The sequence below is a fragment of the Tachyglossus aculeatus genome, chromosome 6 (assembly GCF_015852505.1).
Source record: "Tachyglossus aculeatus isolate mTacAcu1 chromosome 6, mTacAcu1.pri, whole genome shotgun sequence".
Taxonomy (NCBI): domain Eukaryota; kingdom Metazoa; phylum Chordata; class Mammalia; order Monotremata; family Tachyglossidae; genus Tachyglossus; species Tachyglossus aculeatus.
Window position 1 is genome coordinate 48,029,110 of NC_052071.1, and position 27,597 is coordinate 48,056,706.

Below are 27,597 nucleotides of genomic sequence, written 5' to 3' on the forward strand. Positions count from 1 at the left end.
TTGAGACTGTGAGCCCCATGTGGGACAAGGACTGTGTCCAACCTGATTTGCTTGTATCCACCCCAGAGCTTAGTAATAATAATAATAATGGCATTTAAGTACTTACTATTTGCAAAGCACTGTTCTAAGCACTGGGGAGGTTACAAGGTGATCAGGTTGTCCCGCTTACAGTCTTAATCCCCATTTTACAGATGAGGTAACTGAGGCCCAGAGAAATTAAGTGACTTGCCCAAAGTCACCCAGCTGACAATTGGCGGTGCCGGGATTTGAACCCATGACCTCTGACTCCAAAGCCCATGCTCTTTCACTAAGCCAGGCTGCTTCTCTAGTTCAGTGCCTGGCACATAGTAAGCGCTTAACAAATGCCACAATTATTATTATTATTATTACTATTACTATTAAAGAGTTAACACCCTTGAATGGAGAGGCAAAAGGGTAGAAAAGGGAGGGGAATTGGGAGAAGCCCCCTCTGCCTCACACCTGGACAGGTGTGCCAGGGCCCACCCACCAGAAGCCGGGAAAAAAGTGTTGACACTGCTCAGGGGAAAGTCAGGGTGGGCTTAAGTTGTGCAAGTTTCATATTTGAATTAAGAATGTTTGCTTTTGTGCTTATTCTTTCTTATGGGCAATTTGGGGCCTGGACCTGATCTCAAACAAAAACCTATCTTTTTACTCTCTTGATTTAGGGCCCGACTGGTCTAAAACTAATCGAATCCATATAAATATAACCAGAATTGTTCAGTATTTATTGAGCAACTATTTATTGAGAGGGGGCCAGGGCCCTGGACTGGGTTGCTAAAGAACAGAAATAGTTCCTGGCCTTAAAGTGGCCCATTTTCTTTAAAGCTGCCCTCACTGCGGGAAGAGTGGGCATTCTTCCCCATCGCCCCCACAACCAAGGCAAGCCTCGTTTGGATTTGGGCCCTCTCAGGAATGAACGTCACTCTTCCCCTCCACAATTCTCAATGATGGTAATCCCTTCAGCCTAGATGTTTAAAGGAGGATAGATGGTCAGATTGGGCTGGAACATGGGTTCCCAACAACTGTTCTCCTTTATGGACAGAGATAAATATTTCCTAAGGAGAGGTAGGTTTGTCACCCTAAGGAAGAGAGAGAAAAATTCTCCAAGACCAGCTATAAATAATTTGGTGATGATAACCCCCCAGTGAACACAATCCTACCCAAGGATGAGATAATCTGTCGCCTGTATGCTTGACAACCCCGTTGCCTCAAACAGTCTCCTTTTTGAAAAATATTTCCTTTGAATTCTCTCCCCAAACCGCCTGCATCTTCACCCTGAGGAGAGCAGTCTTGGTGACCTTCCCTGCTTTTTGACAGGGGGAAAATTTCCCGCCTTCACCTCTGATGGAACTCCCCTTTATCCCTGATTCTTAGAAGCTGAGATAGCAGAGACCTTCTGCGGGTTCCCAATTTTCGATCTTCTAGCTGCCTCCGGGCTTCTCCAGGCTGCTGGTGGCCTCAGCTGGAAGGGTGGCTGAGAGAAGACCAGTCGGTTGCAGTCTGTTCTTTCCAAACTCTATCACCAGGGTCTTCCCCAGAAGATTGAAGCCATTCACCAGCAACAGTGCCTGCCGGGCCAGTTCGGTACCTGGAATGGGAAGGGAAAATGAAATCACCCAGGGAACCAATGAGGTGCTTAAGCTTTTACTGAAGCCTCTCCTTGTGAATGGAGTGTTCCTTCCAACCCCCACCATCCCAGTGAATGGGATATTTTTTCCATTCCGTCATCCTGGTGAATTGGATGTTCCCCCCGCCCCCTGCTATCCCCTCTGTGGAGCCACTCACTGGGGAAGGTGATGAAGGCCTGGCCTCTCATCCGTCCGGTCAGTAAGCGGAACTGAATCTGAGGCCCTTCTTTCTCCTGGAACCGGGCAAACAAGGAGACCAGCTCCTTCCCCGTCACACGGGGGCTGAGGTTCTTCAGATACAGCACCTGGGTAAAAGTCATGAGAAGAGGGTGTGGAGCCTGCTGAAACTGGCCAATAAGCCTTGCCCGACCTCTGGGGCTGGACAGATGCTCACTAGAAAACTGAGTCCAGATCGGAGCTCGGCAGTTTAAGAAAGAATCGAAGACCTTGAGCCTTGAAGGATAGCAACCAAAATGTAGCATAGTGAGTAAAATACACCATATGAGTAAAATAAGGCATATGAGGAAGGACTAAAGGAACTGGCAAAATTTAGGCTGGAGAAGAGGTTGCTGAGCAGTGTTATAAAAGCCATCTTCAAGTGTATTTTTAGACTGTGAGCCCACTGTTGGGTAGGGACTGTCTCTATATGTTGCCAGTTTGTACTTCCCAAGCGCTTAGTACAGCGCTCTGCACATAGTAAGCGCTCAATAAATACGATTGATGATGATGATGATGTATGAAAGGCGATTCTCTTTAGGATCTTCGTGACCAATGGGCTTAAGCTGAAGTGGGAGGAATTTCTGGACGGTGAAAACTACTGGATACGGGAATGGTGAAGGATGTTATAACAGTGACCTTCCAAGTGTATGAGAGGTGATTCTCTTAATAAGAATAGCGACTGGTTGTTTTTCATCTTCATGGGATGAAGTGGGAAGAATTTCTGGACAGTGAAAAAGTTGTCGGTCACTGGAATGAAGAGGGGTGATCTGCCTGACAGCAGGAGGAATCAACTCCCCGAGTCCCTTTCGCCTCTTCAATTCTAAAAAACGACGTCAGGTCATCTAGAGAGGAGTTCTGCGGTTTCAGCAACCCAGGGATTATCATAAAAGCATCCCTGAGCTGTAAAACTGTAAAGCCGGAGTGAACCCTCTAGCAAAAGCCTCTGATGAAATTTATTCCTGGAGCCAGGCTCTTAGAATCTGTACAGAGCAAAGCCCATAAAGTCACTTGGAATTAACAGCAAAAATAAAATACAAATGAAATAAAAATCACTGAGAAAAGACTTACTTCTAATGTCCACTCTGTTATAGTCAGGGATTGTTGGAGGGGCAAGCACTGTCCTTTGGAAAAGTCTGGTACTCTTGTCTGACATTAGGATCCCCAAAAAGAGAAATGCACTTCTTGGGAGGATGGGGTTGGAAGGGGTGGGGGAGGGTTGGTGGTGAAGATACTGACACAGCTTCTTGGAGAACAATTATAATAATAATTGTGGTATTTGTTAAGAACTTACTATGTGCCAGGCACTGTACTAAGTGCTGCCGGGGGAATAGAAGCAAATCGGGCTGGACACAGTCCATGTCCCACATAGGACTCACAGTCTTAATCCCCATTTTACAGATGAGGTAACTAAAACCCAGAGAAGAGAAGTGACTTGCCCAAGGTCACACAGCAGAAAAGTGGCAGAACCAGGATTAGAATCCATGACCTTCTGAGTCCCAGGCCCATGCTCTATCCACTAGGCCAGGCTGCTTCTCTCCTTGCCTGTTATATTCCAGGGTATTCATTCATTCAATCATATTTACTGATCGCTTACTATGTGCAGAGCACTGTACTATTCTAGCAGTCACTCTTCGATTTAGCTATGGGAGCAATAATAGGGATGGCATTTATTAAGCGCTTACTATGTGCAAAGCACTCTTCTAAGCGCTGGGGAGGTTACAAGGTGATCAGGTTGTCCCACGGGGGGCTCACAGTCTTAATCCCCATTTTACAGATGAGGGAACCGAGGCACAGAGAAGTTAAGTGACTTGCCCAAAGTCACACAGATGACAAGTGGCGGGGCCGGGATTTGAACCCCGGACCTCTGACTCCAAAGCCCGGGCTCTTTCCACTGAGCCACGCTGCTTCCCCAATATCATCAGCTATGGGAAGCAGCGTGACAGAGTGGAAACAGCATGAGCTTGGGAGTCAGCGGACCTGGTTTCTAATCAGAGAAGAAGCATGACTTAGTGGCAAGTGCCGGGGCTTGGGAGTCAGCGGTCATGGGTTCTAATCCCGGCTCCCTCACATGTCAGCTGTGTGACTTTGGACAACTCACTTAACTTCTCTGTGCCTCAGTTATCTCATCTGTAAAATGGGGATTAAGACTGTGAGCCCCACATGGGACAACCTGATCACCTTGTATCCTCCCCAGTGCTTACAACAGTGCTTGGCACATTGCAGCGCTTAACAAATACCAAAATTATTATTATCATTATTATTAATCCCAGCTCCACCACGTACCTGCTGAATTTATCTGTCACTTAATTTATCTGCGCCTCAGTTCCCTCATCTGCAAAATGGGGATTCAATACCTTTTCTCCCCTCATACTTTGACTGTGAGCCCCACGAGCGGCCTGATTATCTTGCTTCTACCCCAGTGCTTAGTGCAGTGCTTGGCACATAGTATATGCTTAACAAATATAACAATTTTGCTAATGATGGCAATAATTAATGGCCAGATCTCGAATACAATTTAGCAGGAAAGCTTCTTCAGAACTTGAAGAAACTGCTGAATGGGAAGTAAAAAGAGGATGGCAGGGAACGCGCTGTCAGGCAGCGACAAGTCAGTAGGGTCCAGGATCCGCCCAGGCCCTGACTCCATCATCATCATCATCATCAATCGTATTTATTGAGCGCTTACTGTGTGCAGAGCACTGTACTAAGCGCTTGGGAAGTACAAATTGGCAACATATAGAGACAGTCCCTACCCAACAGTGGGCTCACAGTCTAAAAGGGGGAGACAGGGAACAAAACCAAACATACTAACAAAACAAAATAAATAGGATAGATATGTACAAGTAAAATAAATAAATAAATAGAGTAATAAATATGTACAACGATATATATATACAGGTGACTGTATATATGTATACAGTCTGTATATATGTATACAACCTACTGACTCCAGCAGTAGGTTGGTCCACCCCCGAATTCTCCCTTGGGGAACCACAACCCCAATCCAAAGTCCGGCTCTAGAGAGAATCAAACTGAGACAGTGAAGTCCCATGCATCAGCCTTGCCCCCGGGTCTGTGCCGTACCTTGCTCGGCTCTCCGGGGCTGTACGAAGAAAATCGGGGAATTTTTCGGATTTCTTCCTCTGACAGGCGATTTCTCCGGATCTCATCTTCCGGGACAAAGTCCACCGGCTCTGTTACCTTTCTGGGGGCAGTGCTGGTTTGCTGGGGGTTGTTGGGCCCTGGGAGAATGGGGGCTTCGCCCTGTGCCGCCCAATTGTCCTGACGCTGGGGCTCTGACGCGTCCTCGGCAGCCTCACGACCCCGGCCCGGAGTCCCCGGGGCCCCTGGGGCCGCGGACTGAGAGGCCGAGGCCACTTCTGAGGGACTGTGGGGCTCTTGGGGCGTCCGCGTCAGGATTTCTTGATAAACTGTTTCCAAGTCGCGCATGGGGTCCTTCTGGACTCTCTGCCGAGCTTCGTCTAGATTGAGGCAGAGAATCAATCAATCAATCAATCAATCAATCGTATTTATTGAGCGCTTACTATGTGCAGAGCACTGTACTAAGCGCTTGGGAAGTACAAATTGGCATCACATAGAGACAGTCCCTACCCAACAGTGGGCTCACAGTCTAAAAGGGGGAGACAGAGAACAGAACCAAACATACCAACAAAATAAAATAAGTAGGATAGAAATGTACAAGTAAAATAAATAAATAAATAAATAAACAGAGTAATAAATATGTACAACCATATATACATATATACAGGTGCTGTGGGGAAGGGAAGGAGGTAAGAGAAGCAGGGGGTCCTTCATCAAAGAGACGGGAGAGCCCCCACCCACGGCAAGATTCCAAGGCAGCACCCCATCACCCTCACTGCCCCCCAAAATCTATCACGCTAGTGATACCACCACTACCACTTGGCTGCTGTGTGACCCCGGGCAAACCACTTAACTTCTCTGTGCCTCAGTTACCTCACCTATAGAACTGGGATTAAGAATTTGAGCCCCATGTGGGACATGGACTGATTAAATTAAGAATTTGAGCCCCATGTGGGACATGGACTGATTAGATTGTATCAGCGTGGCTCAGTGGAAAGAGCCCGGGCTTGGGAGTCAGAGGTCGTGGGTTCTAATTGCCCCTCTGCCACTTGTCAGCTGGGTGACTTTGGGCAAGTCACTTGACTTCTCTGTGCCTCAGTTACCTCATCTCTATAATGGGGATTAAGACCGTGAGCCCCACGTGAGACAACCTGATTACCTTGTATCTCCCCCAGCTCTCAGAACAGTGCTTCACATATAGTAAGTGCTTAACAAATACCATCATCATTGTTATTATTATTATTACCCCAGCGCTTGGTACAGTATCAGAAACATAGTAAGCATCATCATCATCATCATCAATCGTATTTATTGAGCACTTACTGTGTGCAGAGCACTGTACTGAGCGCTTGGGAAGTACAAATTGGCAACATATAGAGACAGTCCCTGCCCAACAGTGGGCTCACAGTCTAAAAGGGGGAGACAGAGAACAAAACCAAACGTACTAATAAAATAAAATAAATAGAATAGATATGTACAAGTAAAATAAATAGAGTAATAAATATGTACAAACATATATACATATATACAGGTGCTGTGGGGAAGGGAAGGAGGTAAGATGGCACTTTTAAGCACTTAAAAGACATCATAAAAAATATCAGATCATTACCCGCCCCCTGCCCCTCCCAGCCCGTCCCACCATGCCAGGGCCCCCGATGCTCAACGTTTCATCATCATCATCAATGGTATTTATTGAGCGCTTACTGTGTGCAGAGCACTGTACTAAGCGCTTGGGAAGTACAAGTTTCAATTCCCAGGCCGAGGCCGCCCGGGGAGAGGAAGCGTTAGGCCTCTGGGGTCGGTACCTTGGTAATAGAGAGCCCTCAAGAAGGAGTGACGGTCTGTCCCCTGGAACAAAGCATTTTCAATCTCCATCTCCCTCCGGTTCAGCTGCTTGCTCCCCGCAAACCTCTGAGGCAGGGACAGGATGCGCTGGCGCTCGGAGATCTTTTCCTCGATGTTCCTCAGACGTTCCAGGGTGGCTTCGGGGGCGGCCCCAAGGCCTGCACTCTGAACCCAGGAAAACAGGTGGAAATATGGTCCGGCAGAAGGCACGGGAATAGCAATAATCAATAGAGAAGCAGCTTGGCCTCGTGGACAGAGCATGGGCCTCAGAGTCAAAAGAAGGACCTGGGTTCTAATCCCGGCTTCTGCCACTTGTCTGCTGTGTGACCCTGGACAAGTCACTTCACTTCTCTGTGCCTCAGCTTCCTCATTTGTAAAATGGGGAGTTTGACGGTAAGCCCAATATAATAATAATAATAATAATGGTGGTATATGTTAAGCGCTTACTATGTGCCAAGCACTGTTCTAAGCACTGGGGGGATACAAGGTGATCAAGGTTGTCCCACGCAGGGCTCACAGTCTTAATCCCCATTTTACGGATGAGGGAACTGAGGCCCAGAGAAGTTGTGACTTGCCCCAGGTCACGCAGCTGACAAGTGGCGGAGGCGGGATTTGAACCCATGACCTCTGACTCCCAAGCCCGGGCTCTTTCCACTGAGCCACGCTGCTTCTCATATAGGACATGGACTGTGTCCAACCTGATTAGCTTGTATCTACCCCAGCACATAGTACAGTGCCTGGCACATAGTAAGCGCTTAACATTTACTATTAAAAAAAACCATGGCATTGTTAATGGCTTTCCCTTTGCCAAGCACTGCGCTAATTATTCACTGGGTGAGAGGCATGATAATCAGGTTGAACGCTGTCCATTTCCCACAAGGGGCTCATGGACTAAGTAGGAGGGAGAACAGGTATTGAATCCCCATATTACAGATGAGGAAACCAAGGCAGTAGTAGTGCTACTTATTGAGTGTGTATATATAGCCTCATTAAACCTACATCTCTTCTAGACTGTGAGCCCACTGTTGGGTAGGGACCATCTCTATATGTTGCCAATTTGTACTTCCCAAGCGCTTAGTACAGTGCTCTGCACACAGTAAGTGCTCAATAAATGATTGATTGATTGATTGATCTCTTCCAAGAGGCCTTCCCTGATTCCCCGCTTCTAGACTGTGAGCCCGTTGTTGGGTAGGGATTGTCTCTATTTGTTGCCAAATTGTACTTTCCAAGCACTTAGTACAGTGCTCTGCTCACAGTAAGCGCTCAATAAATACAACTGAATGAATAAATGATTAAGCCCATTTTTTCTTTTCCCCCTCCTTTCTGCATCATCAATCGTATTTATTGAGCGCTTACTATGTGCAGAGCACTGTACTCACTCCGCACTTGGATTTTCACCCTTTCTTCACCCCTCCCTCAGTCACAGAGCACTTATATACATATCTATAATTAACTTATTACATTAATGTCTGTCTCCCCCGTCTAGATTGAAAGCTCATCATGGACAGGGGATGTATCTACCAACTCTGTTATCTTGTAGTCTCCCAAGTGCTTAGTTCTGTGCTTTGCACACAGTAAGTGCTCACTAAACACCACTGATCAAGTGCCTTTTAAGTGCATTGTGCTGTACTGAGCACCGGGGAAAGTATTACAGAAGCCCACAACATATTCTCTTGTCTGCAAGGCAGATATTTACAAATAATGGAATCAGAATAAATAATGTACAATTGACTATATGTTAGAGGAAGTGGGATTTCAGGCAGGGGCGGCAGGACGGAGATCTAATACTTGGACAGAGCTGAACTGAAGATTGGGGTCAGATCACAGAGGAATTAAAGGAATTAAAGGAAGAATTTAGGTTTAATTGGTTTATTAAAGGGGCCGGGAAACCTCATACATGGGCAGGACTCTGTCTCTTGAGGAATAAAGATGCACTGAGTCCACATGAAGAACTTCCCTTTTATTTTATTTTTTTAATGGTTTTTGTTAAATGTTTCCTACGTGCCCAGCACTATATTAAGCAGCGTGGCTCAGTGGAAAGAGCCCGGGCTTTGGAGTCAGAGGTCATGGGTTCAAATCCCGGCTCCGCCACTTGTCAGCTGTGTGACTTTGGGCAAGTCACTTCACTTCTCTGTGCCTCAGTTACCTCATCTGTAAAATGGGGATTAAGACTGTGAGCCTCACGTGGGACAACCTGATCACCTTGTAAACTCCCCAGTGCTTAGAACTGTGCTTTGCACATAGTAAGCGCTTAATAAATGCCATCATTCCAGCGCTTAGAACAGTGCTTTGCACATAGTAAGCGCTTAATAAATGCCATCATTCCAGCGCTTAGAACAGTGCTTCGCACATAGTAAGCGCTTAATAAATGCCATCATTATAAACTAATGATGATGATGATGATAATAATGATGGTATTTGTTAAGTGCTTACTATGTGCGAAGCACTGTTCTAAGCATTGGGGAGGTTACAAGGTGATCAGGTTGTCCCACAGGGGGCTCACAGTCTTAATCCCCATTTTACAGATGAGGTAACTGAGGCATAGAGAAGTGAAGTGACTTGCCCAAAGTCACACAGCTGACAACTGGCGGAGTCGGGATTTGAACCCATGAACTCTGACTCCAAAGCCCGGGCTCTTTCCACTGAGCCACGCTGCTTCCCCTAATTATTATTATTATTATTATTATTATTATTATTATTATTATTAAGCACTGGGGTAGATATGAGCTAATCAGGCTGGACACAGTCCCTGTCACACATGGGGCTCACCGTCTTAATCTCCATTTTACAGGTGAGGTAACTGAGGCACAGAGAAGCAAAGTGACTTGCCCCCGGTTACACATCATACAGGTCTCTTATTATTATTATTAAGCACTGGGGTAGATATGAGCTAATCAGGCTGGACACAGTCCCTGTCACACATGGGGCTCACCGTCTTAATCTCCATTTTACAGGTGAGGTAACTGAGGCACAGAGAAGCAGAGTGACTTGCCCCAGGTTACACAGCATACAGGTCTCTCTGACGCCCAAGCCCGTGCTCTTTTCACTAGGCCACGCTGTCTCTGCTTCCCTCCCTCCGTGATTTCCGCCACACGCCCCCTGACCTTGGCCTCTGAAGCCCGATTCTTCCACAGGGAGATTTCGGCATCCGTCAGCCCCAGCTCCCGGAGCGAGGCTGTTTCCCGGTCACTTTCTTGGAGCGCCTGGAACTGGGATAAAGTCAGAGTTCCGGAGGCCCCCTCCCCAAAGGGCTTGTATAGGGCAGCAGGAGCAAAACACTGCCTCTTGGACAGGCATCTGAAAACACAAACAATAACGACGACTCTGGTATAATAATAATAATAATAATAATAATAATAATGATGGCATTTATTAAGCGCTTACTATGTGCAAAGCACTGTTCTAAGCCCTGGGGAGGTTACAAGGTGATCAGGTTGTCCCATGTGGGGCTCACAGTCTTCACCCCCATTTTACAGATGAGGGAACCGAGGCCCAGAGAAGTGAAGTGACTTGCCCAAAGTCACGCAGCCGGCAAATGGCGGAGCCGGGTTCGAACCCGTGACCTCTGACTCCAAAGCCCGGGCTCTTTCCACCGAGCCACGCTGCTTCTCTTGGTATCTGTCGAACCCTTTAGTATGTGCCTCACACTGTGCCGAGCTCGTGAGTTCGGTCATAGGCCCTGTCTCCTAGGGGCTCACTGTTGAAGGGGGAGGGAGAACAGGCACTGAATTCCCATTTTACAGATGAGGAAATTCAGGTCCGGAGAATCACTCACTCAATCAATCAATCAATCGTATTTATTGAGTGCTTACTGTGTGCACAGCACTGTACTAAGCGCTTGGGAAGTACAAGTTGGCAACATATAGAGACGGTCCCTACCCAACAGTGGGCACACAGTCTAGAAGGGGGAGACAGAGAACAAAACATATTAACGAAATAAAATAAATAGAATAGAATAGATATGTACAAGTAAAATAAATAAATAGAGTAATAAATATGTACAAACATATATACATATATACAGGTGCTGTGGGGAAGGGAAGGAGGTTAGGCGGGGGGGATGGAGACGGGGGCTCAGTGTGGGAAGGCCTCCTGGAGGAGGTGAGCTCTCAGTAGGGCCTTGAAGGGAGGAAGAGAGCCAGCTTGGCGGATGTGGGGAGGGAGGGCGAGAAGTGGCGGAAAATCAATCAATCAATCGTATTTATTGAGCACTTACTGTGTGCAGAGCACTGTACTAAGCGCTTGGGAAGTACAAGTTGGCAACATATAGAGACAGTCCCTACCCAACAGTGGGCTCACAGTCTAGAAGGGGGAGACAGAGAACAAAACCAAACATATTAACAAAATAAAATAAATAGAATAGATATGTACAAGTAAAATAAATAGAGTAATAAATATGTACAAACATATATACATATATACAGGTGCTGTGGGGAAGGGAAGGAGGTAAGGTGGGGGAGATGGAGGGGAGAGGAGGGGGAGAGGAAGGAGGGGGCTCAGTGTGGGAAGGCCTCCTGGAGGAGGTGAGCTCTCGGTAGGGCCTTGAAGGGAGGAAGAGAGCTATCTTGGCGGATGTGGGGAGGGAGGGCGAGAAGTGGCGGAAAATCAATCAATCAATCAATCAATCGTATTTATTGAGCGCTTACTGTGTGCAGAGCACTGTACTAAGCGCTTGGGAAGTCCAAGTTGGCAACATATAGAGACGGTCCCTACCCAACAGTGGGCTCACAGTCTTGAAGGGGGAGACAGAGAACAAAACCAAACATATTAACAAAATAAAATAAATAGAATAGATATGTACAAGTAAAATAAATAGAGTAATAAATACGTACAAACATCTATACATATATACAGGTGCTGTGGGGAAGGGAAGGAGGTAAGACGGTGGGGATGGAGAGGGGGACGAGGGGGAGAGGAAGGAGGGGGCTCAGTGTGGGAAGGCCTCCTGGAGGAGGTGAGCTCTCAGTAGGGATTTGAAGGGAGGAAGAGAGCTAGCTTGGCGGATGGGCAGAGGGAGGGCGAGAAGTGGCAGAGAAGTGATAAGACTTGTCCAAGGACACGCAGCCGGCACAGCTGGGGTTAGAACCCAGGTCCCCTGATTCCCAGTCCTGTGCGCTGTCCATTAGGTCCCGCTGCTTCTCCCTCATGACTGGTTATCCCGCTCACTCGCGGGCCCACAAATGGGGGAGGAGGAGGGTGCGCCCACCGTTGGGTAGGGACCGTCTCTATATGTTGCTGACTTGTACTTCCCAAGCGCTTAGTACAGTGCTCTGCACACAGTAAGCGCTCAATAAACATGATTGATTGATTGATTGACCTCTATCCCATGGGCATAGCAGATAACTTTAGGTGGAAATTGAATGCCAGCACCCCTCCTGGAAAATAATAATAATAATAGTACTTGTTAAGTACTTATTATGTGCCCAGCACTGTTCTAAGCACTGGGGTGGATACGGGTGAATCCGGTTGGACACAGTCCACGTCCCACATGGCCTTCCCAGACTGAGCCCCTTCCTTCCTCTCCCCCTCGTCTCCCTCTCCATCCCCCCCCATCTTACCTCCTTCCCTTCCCCACAGCACCTGCATACATGTATATATGTTTGTACATATTTATTATTTATTTATTTATTTATTTTACTTGTACATACCTATTCTATTTATTTTATTTTGTTAGCATGTTTGGTTTGGTTCTCTGTCTCCCCCCTGTTAGACTGTGAGCCCACTGTTGGGTAGGGACTGTCTCTATATGTTGCCAATTTGTACTTCCCAAGCGCTTAGTACAGTGCTCTGCACATAGTAAGCGCTCAATAAATACGATTGATGATGATGATGATGATGATGACATGGGGCTCACATTTTTAATCCCCATTTTACAGCTGAGGTAACTGAGGCACACAAAAATGAAGTGACTTACCCAAGGCCACACAGCGGACAGGTAGGTGATGCCACGTCCTTCTGACTGCCGGACTCGTGCTCTAACCGCTAAGCCACACTGCTAAGCACGTGCCAGAGTCCCACGTGCCAGCCGTCCACCACACACCAAGAACGTTTTCCAGTGAGGAGGCTGCCCAGACGGGGCCCCCACCCAGCCCGCAATCATCATCAATCGTATTTATTGAGCGCTTACTGTGTGCAGAGCACTGTACTGAGCGCTTAATCCCACAGTGGGAAGCAGCGTGGCTCAGTGGAAAGAGCCCGGGCTTTGGAGTCAGAGCTCATGGGTTCAAATCCCAGCTCAGCCCATTGTCAGCTGTGTGACTTCGGGCAAGTCACTTCACTTCTCTGGGCCTCAGTTCCCTCATCTGTAAAATGGGGATGAAGACTGTGAGCCCCACGTGGGACATGCTGATCACCTTGTAACCTCCCCAGCGCTTAGAACAGTGCTTTACACTAGTAAGCGCTTAATAAATGCCATTATTATTATTATTATTATTATTATTATTATTATTATTATTATTATTATTATTATTATTATCCGAGGGACTTTCCTCCTCACTCCGCAGGACTACTTACTCCTCAATGGACACCGAAGTGTCCAGCTGATGGTGAAGGAGGCTCCTCAGCTGCCTTTCCCCTTCCGTCTCCAAGTCCTCCAGGACTATGTCATCGCTGGACATGCTACTGCTCACCCTGGAGTGGGATGAAGAAAAGGTCAGAAGGACACACTACGGCTAGTCATTCATTCAGTTGTATTTATTGAGCGCTTACTGTATGCAGAGCCCCGTACTAAGCGCTTGGGAACGTACACTATAACAATAAACAGACACATTCCCTGCCCACAGTGAGCTTACAGTCTAGGAGAAGCAGCATGGCTTGGTGGAGATTTGGGAGTCAGGAGAAACTGGGTTCTAATCCTGGCTCTGCCACGTCTCTGTTCTGTGACTTTGGGCAAGTTACTTCACTTCTCTGGGCCTCGGTTACCTCATCTGTAAAATGGGGATAAAAAGCGTGAGCACCGTGTGGGACAGGGACTGTGTCCAACCAGATTAACCTGTATATATGTATATATGTTTGTACATATTTATTACTCTATTTTACTTGTACATATCTATTCTATTTATTTTATTTTGTTAGTATGTTTGGTTTTGTTCTCTGTCTCCCCCTTTTAGACTGTGAGCCCACTAATGGGTAGGGACTGTCTCTATATGTTGCCAACTTATACTTCCCAAGCGCTTAGTACAGTGCTCTGCACACAGTAAGCGCTCAATAAATACGATTGATGATGATGATGATACGTTTGTACATATTTATTACTCTATTTATTTATTTTACTTGTACATATCTAGTTTATTTATTTTATTTTGTTAGTATGTTTGGTTTTGTTCTCTGTCTCCCCCTTTTAGACTGTGAGTCCACTATTGGGTAGGGACTGTCTCTATATGTTGCCAACTTATACTTCCCAAGCGCTTAGTACAGTGCTCTGCACACAGTAAGCGCTCAATAAATACGATTGATGATGATGATGATATGTTCGTACATATTTATTACTCTATTTATTTATTTATTTTACTTGTACATATCTATTCTATTTATTTTATTTTGTTAGTATGTTTGGTTTTGTTCTCTGTCTCCCCCTTTTAGACTGTGAGCCCACTGTTGGCTAGGGACTGTCTCTATATGTTGCCAACTTGGACTTCCCAAGCGCTTAGTACAGTGCTCTGCACACAGTAAGCGCTCAATAAATACGACTGGTGATGATGATGACGATATGGTTGTACATATTTATTACTCTATTTATTTATTTATGTTACTTGTACATATCTATTCTCTTTATTTTATTTTGTTAGTATGTTTGGTTTTGTTCTCTGTCTCCCCCTTTTAGACTGTGAGCCCGCTAGTGGGTAGGGACTGTCTCTATATGTTGCCAACTTATACTTCCCAAGCGCTTAGTACAGTGCTCTGCACACAGTAAGCGCTCAATAAATACGATTGATGATGACGATGATGATTAACTTGTATCTACTCAGCACTTAGAACACTGCTTGGCACATAATAAGCGATCAGCAAGTACCATTATTATTATTATTATTATTAGAAGGGGAGAACAGAGGTCTAGCCGCATCCGGATGAAATTTCGTAAAATAATTTGAATTGGTCTAGTGATTTAATTTTCCCAAAACAATGGGACATTGTGTATCACATCTTCTCCTCACAACATTCTGACAGGAATTCATTCATTCATTCAATCGTATTTATTGAGCGCTTACTGTGTGCAGAGCACTGTACTAAGCGCTTGGGAAGTACAAGTTGGCAACATAGGAATGATTATCCCCATTTTACAGATGAGGTCGCTGAGGATCAGAGGGATTGAAACGACTGCGATCACGCAGCAGGTCAATGGGGGTGGGTACAACTCTACAACTCCGGACTCCGGCCTTGCACCCACCAGGTTCCTCTGCACCAGACCAGCCTGCTTCCTGCTTAATGTCGCTTAAAAACACAACTACTCTACAACAGGCTCACCTTCCTCAGTTATTTCAGAATTTAGAAACCCAGGTCATTCCATTCGGATTTCACACTTGCACAGTTGAGTCAAACCAAGAGAAGCAGCGTGGCTCAGTGGAAAGAGCCCGGGCTTTGGAGTCAGAGGTCATGGGTTCAAATCCCAGCTCTGCCAATTGCCAGCTGTGTGACTTTGGGCAAATCACTTAACTTCTCTGTGCCTCGGTTACCTCATCTGTAAAATGGGGATTAAGACTCTGAGCCCTCCGTGGGACAACCTGATCACCTTGTAACGTCCCCAGCGCTTAGAACAGTGCTTTGCACATAGTAAGTGCTTAATAAATGCTATCATTATTATTATTATTATTATTCTCTGTTCCTCAGTTACCTCATCTGTACAATGGGGATTAAGACTGTAAACTCCCCATGGGACAACCTGATCACCTTGTCACCTCCCCAGCGCTTAGAACAGTGCTTTGCACATAGTAAGCGCTGAATATTTGCTATCACTATTATTATTATTATTATTCTCTGTTCCTCAGTTACCTCATCTGTAAAATGGGGATTAAGACTGTAAACCCCCCATGGGACAACCTGATCACCTTGTAACCTCCCCAGCGCTTAGAACAGTGCTTTGCACATAGTAAGCGCTTAATAAATGCTATGATTATTATTATTATTATTATTATTCTCTGTTCCTCAGTTACCTCATCTGTAAAATGGGGATTAAGACTGTAAACCCCCCGTGGGACAACCTGATCACCTTGTAACCTCCCCAGCGCTTAGAACAGAGCTTTGCACATAGTAAGCGCTTAATAAATGCTATCATTATTATTATTATTATTATTCTCTGTTCCTCAGTTACCTCATCTGTAAAATGGGGATTAAGACTGTGAGCCCCCGTGGGACAACCTGATCACCTTGTAACCTCCCCAGAGCTTAGAACAGTGCTTTGCACCTAGTAAGCGCTTAATAAATGCTATCATTATTATTATTATTCTCTGTGCCTCAGTTACTTCATCTGTAAAATGGGGATTAAGACTGTAAACCCCCCGTGGGACAACCTGATCACCTTGTAACCTCCCCAGCGCTTAGAACAGTGCTTTGCACATAGTAAGTGCTTAATAAATGTTATTATTATTATTATTATTATTATTATTATTATTATTATTATTATTATTAGTCTTGAAGACCAGGCAGCTAAGTGAACCAGATGGAGGGAAAAATGGGGTAGGGGATGGGGAAGAAATCAAACTAAATAACACAAATGACAATGGAATTTAGCCCTAAGTACTCCATAAGGAGGAAGAATATCCAACAGCTTCTGCAGCGTGACTCAGTGGAAAGAGCACGGGCTTGGGATTCCGAGGTCAAGGGTTCTAATCCCGGATCCGCCACGTCTGCTGTGTGACCTTGGGCAAATCACTTAACTTCTCTGAGCTCAGTTACCTCATCTGTAAACGGGGATTAAGACTGTGAGCCCCACATGGGACAACCTGATCACCTTGTATCCCCCCAATCAATTGTATTTATTGAGCGCTTACTGTGTGCAGAGCACTGTACTAAGCACTTAGAACAGTGCTTTGCACATAGTGCTTAACAAATGCCATCGTTATTATTTTGATTATTCTTATCATTATATAAAACGCAGCCCTTGTTGCTGTTGCGGTTGGGTAGGATTTAAGAAAAGCTTTTCGAAACAAAGAGCAAAGTTTCCTAGAGTTGGGAGAGGCCTAGAGCTGGTTTTTAGATTTAAAACACTGATGGGAAAGGTCTTTTGCGTTTTATTCCTATGTGGTACCTTTATTTATCGAATAAATTAAAAAAAATAAATCTCGCGGGGCTTCCAGTGACTTTCAGGAAGGGAAAATAATCCAAGATTAAAAAAAAAAAAAGGTAGGAAAGCCAGTAGGTGGCAAGGTTATAGAACATATTCCTAAATCTTATTTTACATCTACTTTTCAAGGGGAAAATCCTACGCTTGTTCCACTCGTAAAGTATAAAATTCTGTATAGAGATCTTAAAAAAAGACAATCCTACCTGTCAAAGTTCAATAAACTCACCATCCCAGACAATTCCATCATCATCATCATCAATCGTATTTATTGAGCGCTTACTGTGTGCAGAGCACTGTACTAAGCGCTTGGGAAGTACAAGTTGGCAACATATAGAGACAGTCCCTACCCAACAGTGGGCTCACAGTCTAAAAGGGGGAGACAGAGAACAAAACCAAACATACTAACAAAATAAAATAGAATAGATATGTACAAATAAATTGAATAAATAGAGTAAAAAAAAAATTCCAGTAATAGTAATCCCATTTACTGACTGCAATGTACCGTAATAAGCACTTGAGAAACAGCCTGGCTTCATGGAAAGAACACAGGCCTGGGAGCAAGAATAATTACGCTCCTTTAATCCCTGCTCTGCCACTTGCTGGCTGTGTGAACTTGGGCAAGTTAACTTCACCTTCTCTGTGCCTCAGTTTCCCCATCTGCAAAATGGGGATTAAACACCTGCTTTCCCACCTTTTGGCCTGTGAAACCTGAAAGGGACGGAGACTATGTTGTAGCTGCCCCAGCGCTTAGTTCAGTCAGCACTGTACTAGTAAGTACTTCATAAATGTATATATGTATATATGTTTGTACATATTTTTTTTTACTCTGTTTATTTATTTATTTATTTTATTTGTACATATCTATTCTATTTATTTTATTTTGTTAGTATGTTTGGTTTTGTTCTCTGTCTCCCCCTTTTAGACTGTGAGCCCACTGTTGGGTAGGGACCCTCTCTATATGTTGCCAATTTGTACTTCCCAAGCGCTTAGTACAGTGCTCTGCACATAGTAAGCGCTCAATAAATACGATTGATGATGATGATGATAAATACTATTAGTATTACAAAACAAGCAAGTGAAACAGCCCCTGCCCACAGAGAGCTTCTTCTCTAAATCACAGATCCAGCAGGGGAGCTGATCATAGTGTTTGGGGGCATCTCACAAAATACTGAACACAAATATATATATATATATAGGAGGTATAATATTATATATATAATTTTCCTAGGTAAAATGTAAAATATGATTAGGTTTTGAAATCAGAAAAGGCTTTCTTAAAACAGAGAAATGCAAATACAAAAACACACAAACTAGCAAGGCTTGTCTGCTGTGTGACCGTGGGCAAGTCAGTTAATCAATCAATCAATCGTATTTATTGAGCGCTTACTGTGTGCAGAGCACTGTAATAATAATAATAATAATAATAGCATTTGTTAAGCGCTTACTATGTGCAGTGCACTGTTCTAAGTGCTGGACTAAGCGATTGGGAAGTACAAGTTGGCAACATATCAATCAATCGTATTTATTGAGCGCTTACTGTGTGCAGAGCACTGTACCAAGCGCTTGGGAAGTACAAGTTGGCAACATATAGAGACGGTCCCTACTCAACTTCTCCATGCCTCAGTAACCTCATCTGCAAAATGGGGATTTAGATTGAGCCCCATGTGGGACATGGAATGTGTCCAGACTGATTAGCTTGTAACTCAGTACTTAGCACAGTGTACGATTAAAAAAAGGGACCCTTGGAGAAGAGTCAGGGCAGTCAGATGCCCAGATAATTAAAGCCAAAACAAACATTCTGGCCCCACTTGGCCAAATATTTCAGGTCAAACAACTTCCCAAACCTGATATATCAGAATAACTGCAGACACCACGTATCCCTGGATAATTTCCTTATTTGCTTATTTCTCCCTGAGAATTTGTCCCTTTAATCATAATCGTGAGTGGGATTTTTCGAGCGCTTACTATATGTCAAGTAATAATAATAATAATAATGATGATGATGGTATTTGTTAAGCGCTTACTATGTGCAAAGCACTGTTCTAAGCGCTGGGGGGGTACAAGGTGACCAGGTTGTCCCATGGGGGGGCTCACAGTCTTAATCCCCATTTTACAGATGAGGGAACTGAGGCCCAGAGAATAATAATAATAATGATGGCATTTATGAAGCGCTTACTATGTGCAGAGCACTGTTCTACGCGCTGGGGAATTTACAAGGTGATCAGGTTGTCCCATGTGGGACTCACAGTCTTAATCCCCATTTTACAGATGAGGGAACTGAGGCCCAGAGAATAATAATAATAATAATGATGATGGCATTTATTAAGCGCTTACTATGTGCAGAGCACTGTTCTACGCGCTGGGGAATTTACAAGGTGATCAGGTTGTCCCATGTGGGACTCACAGTCTTAATCCCCATTTTACAGATGAGGGAACTGAGGCCCAGAGAATAATAATAATAATAATGATGATGGCATTTATTAAGCGCTTACTATATGCACAGCACTGTTCTAAGCATTGGGGAATTTACAAGGTGACCAGGTTGTCCCATGGGGGGCTCACAGTCTTAATCCCCATTTTACAGATGAGGGAACTGAGGCCCAGAGAATAATAATAATAATAATAATAATAATAATAATAATAGCATTTATTAAGCGCTTACTATGTGCACAGCACTGTTCTAAGCGCTGGGGGATTTACAAGGTGATCAGGTTGCCCCATGTGGGGCTCACAGTCTTAATCCCCATTTTACAGATGAGGGAACTGAGGCCCAGAGAATAATAATAATAATAATAATAATGGCATTTATTAAGCGCTTACTGTGTGCAGAGCACTGTTCTAAGCGCTGGGGAATTTACAAGGTGATCAGGTTGTCCCATGGGGGGCTCACAGTCTTAATCCCCATTTTACAGATGAGGGAACTGAGGCCCAGAGAATAATAATAATAATAATAATAATAATAATAATAATAATAATAATAATGGCATTTATTAAGCGCTTTCTATGTGCAGAGCACTGTTCTACGCGCTGGGGCATTTACAAGGTGATCAGGTTGTCCCATGGGGGGCTCACAGTCTTCATCTCCATTTTACAGATGAGGGAACTGAGGCCCAGAGAATAATAATAATAATAATAATAATAATGGCATTTATTAAGCGCTTACTATGTGCAGAGCACTGTTCTACGTGCTGGGGAATTTACAAGGTGATCAGGTTGTCCCATGTGGGGCTCACAGCCTTCATCCCCATTTTACAGATGAGGGAACTGAGGCCCAGAGAAGTGAAGTGACTTGCCCAAAGTCACACAGCTGACAAGTGGTGGAGCCGGGATTTGAACCCATGACCTCGGACTCCAAAGCCCGGGCTCTTTCCACTGAGCCACGCTGCTTCTGTATATTCCATTTATTTATATGGTTCGTCTCCGCCTCTAGACTGTAAGCTCTCTGTGAGCAGGGAATGCATCTGGTGCAGTGGACTCTCCCAAGCGCTCAGTTTTTAGACTGTGAGCCCACTGTTGGGTAGGGACCGTCTCTATATGTCGCCAACTTGGACTTCCCAAGCGCTTAGTACAGTGCTCTGCACACAGTAAGCGCTCAATAAATACGATTGATTGGTTGATTGATATGTTGCCAACTTGTACTTCCCAAGCGCTTAGTCCAGCGCTTAGAACACTGCTCTGCACATAGTAAGCGCTTAACAAATGCTATTATTTGTTATATTATTATTATTTATTATTATTATTATTTGTTACGTTATTATTATTATAGAGAAGCAGCGTGGCTCAGTGGAAAGAGCCCGGGCTTTGGAGTCAGAGGCCAGGGGTTCGAATCCCGGCCCCACCACAAGTCTGCTGTGTGACCTTGGGCAACTCACATAACTTCTCTGAGCCTCTGTTACCTCATCTGTAAAAATGGGGATTAAGACTGTGAGCCCCACGTGGGACATGATCACATTGTATCCCCCCGGCGCTTAGAACAGTGCTTTGCACATAGTAAGCGCTTAACAAATGCCATCATCATTATTATTATTATTATTATTACAGTGCTCTGCACACCGTAAGCGCTCAATAAATACGATTGATTGATTGATTGAGTGCTCCGCACCCAGGAAGCACACAACAAATACGACTGACTTGTGTACTAAGTAGTGTACTAAGCACTGAGACAGATGCAACTCCATCAGGGCAGACACAGTTCTGGGTACCAAGTGGGGTTCACCGAGAGAAGAGGGATTTAATCCCCATTTTACAGAGGAGGAAACTGAAGCCCAGAGAAGTGAAATGACTTGCTCAGTGTCGCAAAACAGACCAGAGGCAGAGCTGGGATTCGAACCCAGGTCTCTTGACTCTCAGGCCTGGGTTCTTTCCACTAGGCCACAGTCCTTCTCAATCAATCAATCAATCAATCAATCAATCGTATTTATTGAGCGCTTACTGGGTGTAGACAACTGTACTAAGCGCTTGGGAAGTGCAAGTTGGCAACATATAGAGACGGTCCCTACCCAACAGCGGGCTCACAGTCTAGAAGGGGGAGACAGAGAACAAAACCAAACATATTAACGAAATAAAATAAATAGAATAGATAGGTAGAAGTAAAATAAATAAATAGAGTAATAAATACGTACAAACATATATACATATATACAGGTGCTGTGGGGAAGGGAAGGAGGTGAGGCGGGGGGATGGAGAGGAGGAGGAAGGAGGGGGCTCAGTGTGGGAAGGCCTCCTGGAGGAGGTGAGCTCTCAGTAGGGCCTTGAAGGGAGGAAGAGAGCTAGCTTGGCGGATGTGGGGAGGGAGGGCGAGAAGTGGCGGAGAATCAATCAATCAATCGTATTTATTGAGCGCTTACTGTGTGCAGAGCACTGTAGTAAGCGCTTGGGAAGTCCAAGTTGGCAACATATAGAGACGGTCCCTACCCAACAGAGGGCTCACAGTCTAGAAGGGGGAGACAGAGAACAAAACCAAACATACTAACAAAATAAAATAAATAGAATAGATATGTACAAGTAAAATACATAAATAAATAGAGTAATAAATCTGTACAAACATATATACATATATACAGGTGCTGTGGGGAAGGGAAGGGTCCAGGCAGGGCCGTGGGGTGGAGAACAGGGAGCTCCCTAGGAGCTTGTTTCTACCCCAGCCCTTAGTAGAGTGCCTGACACTTAAATAAGAACTTGCAGCGTGGCTCAGTGGAAAGAGCCCGGGCTTTGGAGTCAGAGGTCATGGGTTCAAATCCCGACTCCACCAACATGTCTGCTGTGTGGTCGTGGGCAAGTCACTTCACTTCTCTGGGCCTCAGTTCCCTCATCTGTCAAATGGGGATGAAGACTGTGAGCCCCACGTGGGACAACCTGATCACCCTGTATCCTCCCCGGCGCTTAGAGCAGTGCTTTGCACATAGTAAGCGCTTAACAATTGCCAATTATTATTATTACTATTACACCCTGTATCCTCCCCAGCGCTTAGAACAGTGCTTTGCACATAGTAAGCGCTTAACAAATGCCAATTATTATTATTATTATTATTATAAGGAAAGACAAAAAAAAAAGCCACTTGCAATGCAACTTCCTTGCTGACCTCCCTGCCTCCTGTCACCTCCTACTCCAGTCCATACTCCACTCTGCTGCACAGATCGTTTTTTTCTACAAAAACGTCCAGGCCATGTTTCCCCCACACCTCAGGAACCTCCAGTGATTGCCCGCTCATCTCCACAACAAACGGAAACTCCTCACCATTTGGCTTTAAAACACTCAGTCACCTCACCCCCTCCTACTCAGTCGGATTTACTGAGTGCTTACTGTATGCAGAGCTCTGTACTAAGCGCTTGGGAGAGTACAATATAATAGACACATTCCCTGCCCATAACGAGTTTACACACCTGGCTACTCTTCTTCTAAAAACCAGCCCACACTTAGCTACTCTAATGCCAACCTTCTCACTGTACCTCATTCTTGTCTATCTCATTCATTCATTCAATCGTATTTATTGAGCGCTTACTGTGTGCAGAGCACTGTACTAAGCGCTTGGGAGAGTACAATATAACAATAAACATTCCCTGCCCATAACGAGCTTACACACCTCGCTGTTCTCCTTCTAAAAACCAGCCCACACTTAGCTCCCCTAATGCCAACCTTCTCACTGTACTTCATTCTTGTCTATCTCATTCATTCATTCAATCGTATTTATTGAGCGCTTACTGTGTGCAGAGCACTGTACTAAGCGCTTGTGAGAGTACAATATAACAATAAACAGATACATTCCCTGCCCATAACGAGCTTACACACCTGGCTACTCTCCTAAAAACCAGCCCACACTTGGCTCCTCTAATGCCAACCATCACACTGTACCTCATTCTTGTCTATCTCATTCATTCATTCAATCGTATTTATTGAGCGCTGTGTGCAGAGCACTGTACTAAGCGCTTGGGAGAGTACAATATAATAAACAGATACATTCCCTGCCCATAACGAGCTTACACACCTGGCTACTCTCCTTCTAAAAACCAGCCCACACTTAGCTCCTCTAATGCCAACCTTCTCACTGTACCTCATTCTTGTCTATCATTCATTCATTCAATCGTATTTATTGAGCGCTGTGTGCAGAGCACTGTACTAAGCGCTTGGGAGAGTACAATATAACAATAAACAGACACATTCCCTGCCAATAACGAACTTACACACCTGGCTACTCTCCTAAAAACCAGCCCACACTTAGCTCCTCTAATGCCAACCTTCTCACTGTACCTCCTTCTTGTCTATCTCATTCATTCATTCAATCGTATTTATTGAGCGCTGACTGTGTGCAGAGCACTGTACTAAGCGCTTGGGAGAGTACAATATAACAATAAACAGACACATTCCCTGCCCATAATGAGCTTACACACCTGGCTACTCTCCTTCTAAAAACCAGCCCACACTTAGCTCCTCTAATGCCAACCTTCTCATTGTACCTCATTCTTGTCTATCTCATTCATTCATTCAATTGTATTTATTGAGCACTTACTGTGTGCAGAGCACTGTACTAAGCGCTTGGGAGAGGACAATATAATAAACAGACACATTCCCTGCCCACAACGAGCTTACACACCTGGCTACTCTCCTTCTAAAACTAGCCCACACTTAGCTCCTCTAATGCCAACCTTCTCGCTGTACCTCATTCTTGTCTATCTCATTCATTCATTCAATCATATTTATTGAGCACTTACTGTGTGCAGAGCACTGTACTAAGCGCTTGGGAGAGTACAATAGAATAAACAGACACATTCCCTGCCCACAACGAGCTTACACACCTGGCTACTCTCCTAAAAACCAGCCCACACTTAGCTCCTCTACTGCCAACCTTCTCACTGTACCTCATTCTTGTCTATCTCATTCATTCATTCAATCGTATTTATTGAGCGCTTACTGTGGGCAGAGCACTGTACTAAGCGCTTGTTCTCTGTCTCCCCCTTTTCGACTGTGAGCCCACTGTTGGGTAGGGACTGTCTCTATATGTTGCCAACTTGTACTTCCCAAGTGCTTAGTACAGTGCTCTGCACATAGTAAGCGCTCAATAAATACGACTGATGATGATGATGATGATGATTTGCAACATATAGAGACGGTCCCTACCCAACAGCGGGCTCACAGTCTATCTCACTGCCACCGACTTCTTGCCCACGTCCTATCTCTGGCCTGGAACGCCCTCCCTCCTCAAATAATAACGGTGGCATTTAGAAAGCGCTTACTACGTGCACAGCGCTGTTCTAAGCGCTCAAATCCAACAGACAATTACTCTCCTCGACTTCAAAGCCTTATTGGAGGCCCATCCCTCTAGACTGTGACTCATTGTAGGCAGGGAATGTGTCTGTTATTGTACCCTCCAAAGCGCTCAGTATGGTGCTTCGCACACAGGAAGAGCTCAATAAATATGACCGAAAGAATGAATGAATCTCCTCCAAGAGGCCTTTCCCGACTAATCCCTCCTTTTCCTCTTCTCCCACTCCCTTGACTTGTTCCCTTTATTCATCCCCCTTCCCGGCCCCACAGCACTCGATCAATATGATGATGATGGTATTTGTTAAGCGCTTCCCATGGACCACGCGCTGTTCTAAGCATTGCCGCAAATGCGATGTTAGTATGTTTGGTTTTGTTCTCCGTCTCCCCCTTTTAGACTGTGAGCCCACTGTTGGGTAGGGACCGTCTCTATATGTTGCCAATTTGTACTTCCCAAGCGCTTAGTACAGTGCTCTGCACACACTAAGCGCTCAATAAATACGATTGATGATGATGAAATGCAAGGTAATCGAATTGTCCCACGTGAGGCTCATAAAAGATTGTGATCTTTCATCCTCATTTGACAGATGAGGGAACTGAGGCCCAGAGAATAATAATAACAGTACTAATGATGGCATTTATTAAGCGCTTACTATGTGCAAAGCACTGTTCTAAGCGCTGGGGAGGTTACAAGGTGATCAGGTTGTCCCACGCGGGGGCTCACAGTCTTCATCCCCATTTTACAGATGAGGGAACTGAGGCCCAGAGAAGAAGCGACCTGCCCAAAATCACACAGCTGGCAATTGGCGGAGCCGGGATTTGAACCCACGACCTCGGACTCCAAAGCCCGGGCTCTTTCCACTGAGCCATGCTGCTTCTGTAAGCATGGGTCCCACGTGGGGCTTACAGTATTAATCCCCACTTTACAGATGAGATAACCGAGGCACAGAGAAGTTAAGTGACTTGCCCAAAGTCACACAGCTGACAAATGGTGGAGCCAGAATTAGAACCCACGACCTGTGACTCTCAAGCCCGGGCTCTTTCCACTAAGCCAAGCTGCTTTGTTAATGTCTGTCCCCCCACTCTAGATTGTAAACTCGTTGTGGGCAGGGGGTGTGTCAGTTTACTGTTATATTGCAAGCTTCCAAGCGCTTAATACAGTGCTCTGCACACAATAAGCGCCCAATAAATAGGATCGATTGACTGACTGACTTCGCTTAGTGGAAAGAGCCCGGGCTTGGGAGTCAGAGGTCGTGGGTTCTAATCCCGGCTCTGCCTCTTGTCAGCTGTGTGACTTTGGACAAGTCATTTAACGTCTCTGTGCCTCAGTTACCTCACCTGTAAAATGGGGATTAAGACTGTGTGCCCCACGTAGGGCAACCTGATTATCATGTATCTCCCCCAGCATATAGAACAGTGCTTGGTACATAATAATAATATAATAATGATGGCATTTCTTAAGTGCTTACTATGTGCAAAGCACTGTTCTAAGAGCTGGGGGGGAGGAATACAAGGTGATCATGTTGTCCTACGTGGGGCTCACAGTCTTAGTCCCCATTTTACAGATGAGTTAACTGAGGTTCAGAGAAGTTAAGTGAGCTGCCCAAGGTCACACAGCAGACATGTGGCAGGGCCGGAATTGGAACCCATGACCTCTGACTCCAAAGCCCATGCTCTTTTCACTGAGCCACACTGCTTGCTTAACAAATACCATTATTATTATTATTATTAATGAATATCTTCCTCCCTTCAAAGCCCTATGGAGAAGCAGCGTGGCTCAGTGGAAAGAGCGTGGGCTTTGGAGTCAGAGGTCGTGGGTTCAAATCCCGGCTCCGCCAGTTGTCAGCTGTGTGGCTTTGGGCAAGTCACCTCACTTCTCTGGGCCTCAGTTCCCTCATCTGTAAAATGGGGATTAAGACATGGGACAACCTGATCACTCTGTAACCTCCCCAACGCTTAGAACAGTGCTTTGCACATAGTAAGCGCTTAATAAATGCCATTATTATTTATTATTACTGAGAGCTCACCTCCTCCAGGAGGCCTTCCCAGACTGAGCCCCCTCCTTCCTCTCCCCCTCCCCCCATCCCCCCGCCTTACCTCCTTCCCCTCCCCACAGCACCTGTATATCTGTACATATGTTTGTTTGTATGTATTTATTACTCTTTTATTTGTACATATTTACTATTCTATTTATTTTAATATGTTTTGTTTTGTTGTCTCTTTCCCCCTTCTAGACTGCGAGCCCGCTGTTGGGTAGGGACCGTCTCTCTACGTTGCCGACTTGTCCTTCCCAAGCGCTTAGTCCAGTGCTCTGCACACAGTAAGCGCTCAATAAATACGATTGAATGAATGAATGACTGACTGAAGGAGGCCCCGCTTCGGTGCCCGTCACCGCCAGGGGGCAGCACGTCCCCTGGTCCGCGGCCCCGCAGTCCCGCCCGCTGCCGGTAGGGGCCGCTCCCCCTGGTCCGCGGCCCCGCAGTCCCGCCCGCTGCCGGTAGGGGCCGCTCTCGCGTCCCGTCGCGCGCCCTGGGCCGCGGCCTGGTTCAGCGTAGCCGAGCCGGGTCTCCCCCATCCCGTCCGAATGGACGCCCAAAAGACGTCCAAAAGACAGCCAAAAGACGTCCAAAAGACAGCCAAAAGACGCGTCAGGCCTCGAGCCTCGGAGGGGCGTCCCTTCCCGGCCCGGATGGCAGCCTGCCCTCCCTTCCCAGCCCGGATCCTCCGGCCCGCCCGGTCCTCACCGCT

General features: G+C 45.5%; 1 protein-coding gene across 1 annotated transcript; it reads right to left on the reverse strand.

Moving 5' to 3' along the window:
- Nucleotides 1–372: 372 nt before the first annotated feature.
- Nucleotides 373–27,424, reverse strand: RBM41 (RNA binding motif protein 41). The gene is made up of 8 exons (XM_038747783.1): nucleotides 27,212–27,424; nucleotides 17,783–17,790; nucleotides 13,326–13,442; nucleotides 9,917–10,109; nucleotides 6,773–6,977; nucleotides 4,950–5,347; nucleotides 1,807–1,954; nucleotides 373–1,609 (listed from the first exon to the last, which is right to left on the reverse strand). Exons 1-8 carry the CDS (start codon nucleotides 27,422–27,424, stop codon nucleotides 1,443–1,445), a joined length of 1,449 nt encoding a protein of 482 aa, XP_038603711.1. The 3' UTR covers nucleotides 373–1,442.
- Between the last annotated feature and the right edge of the window lie 173 nt (nucleotides 27,425–27,597).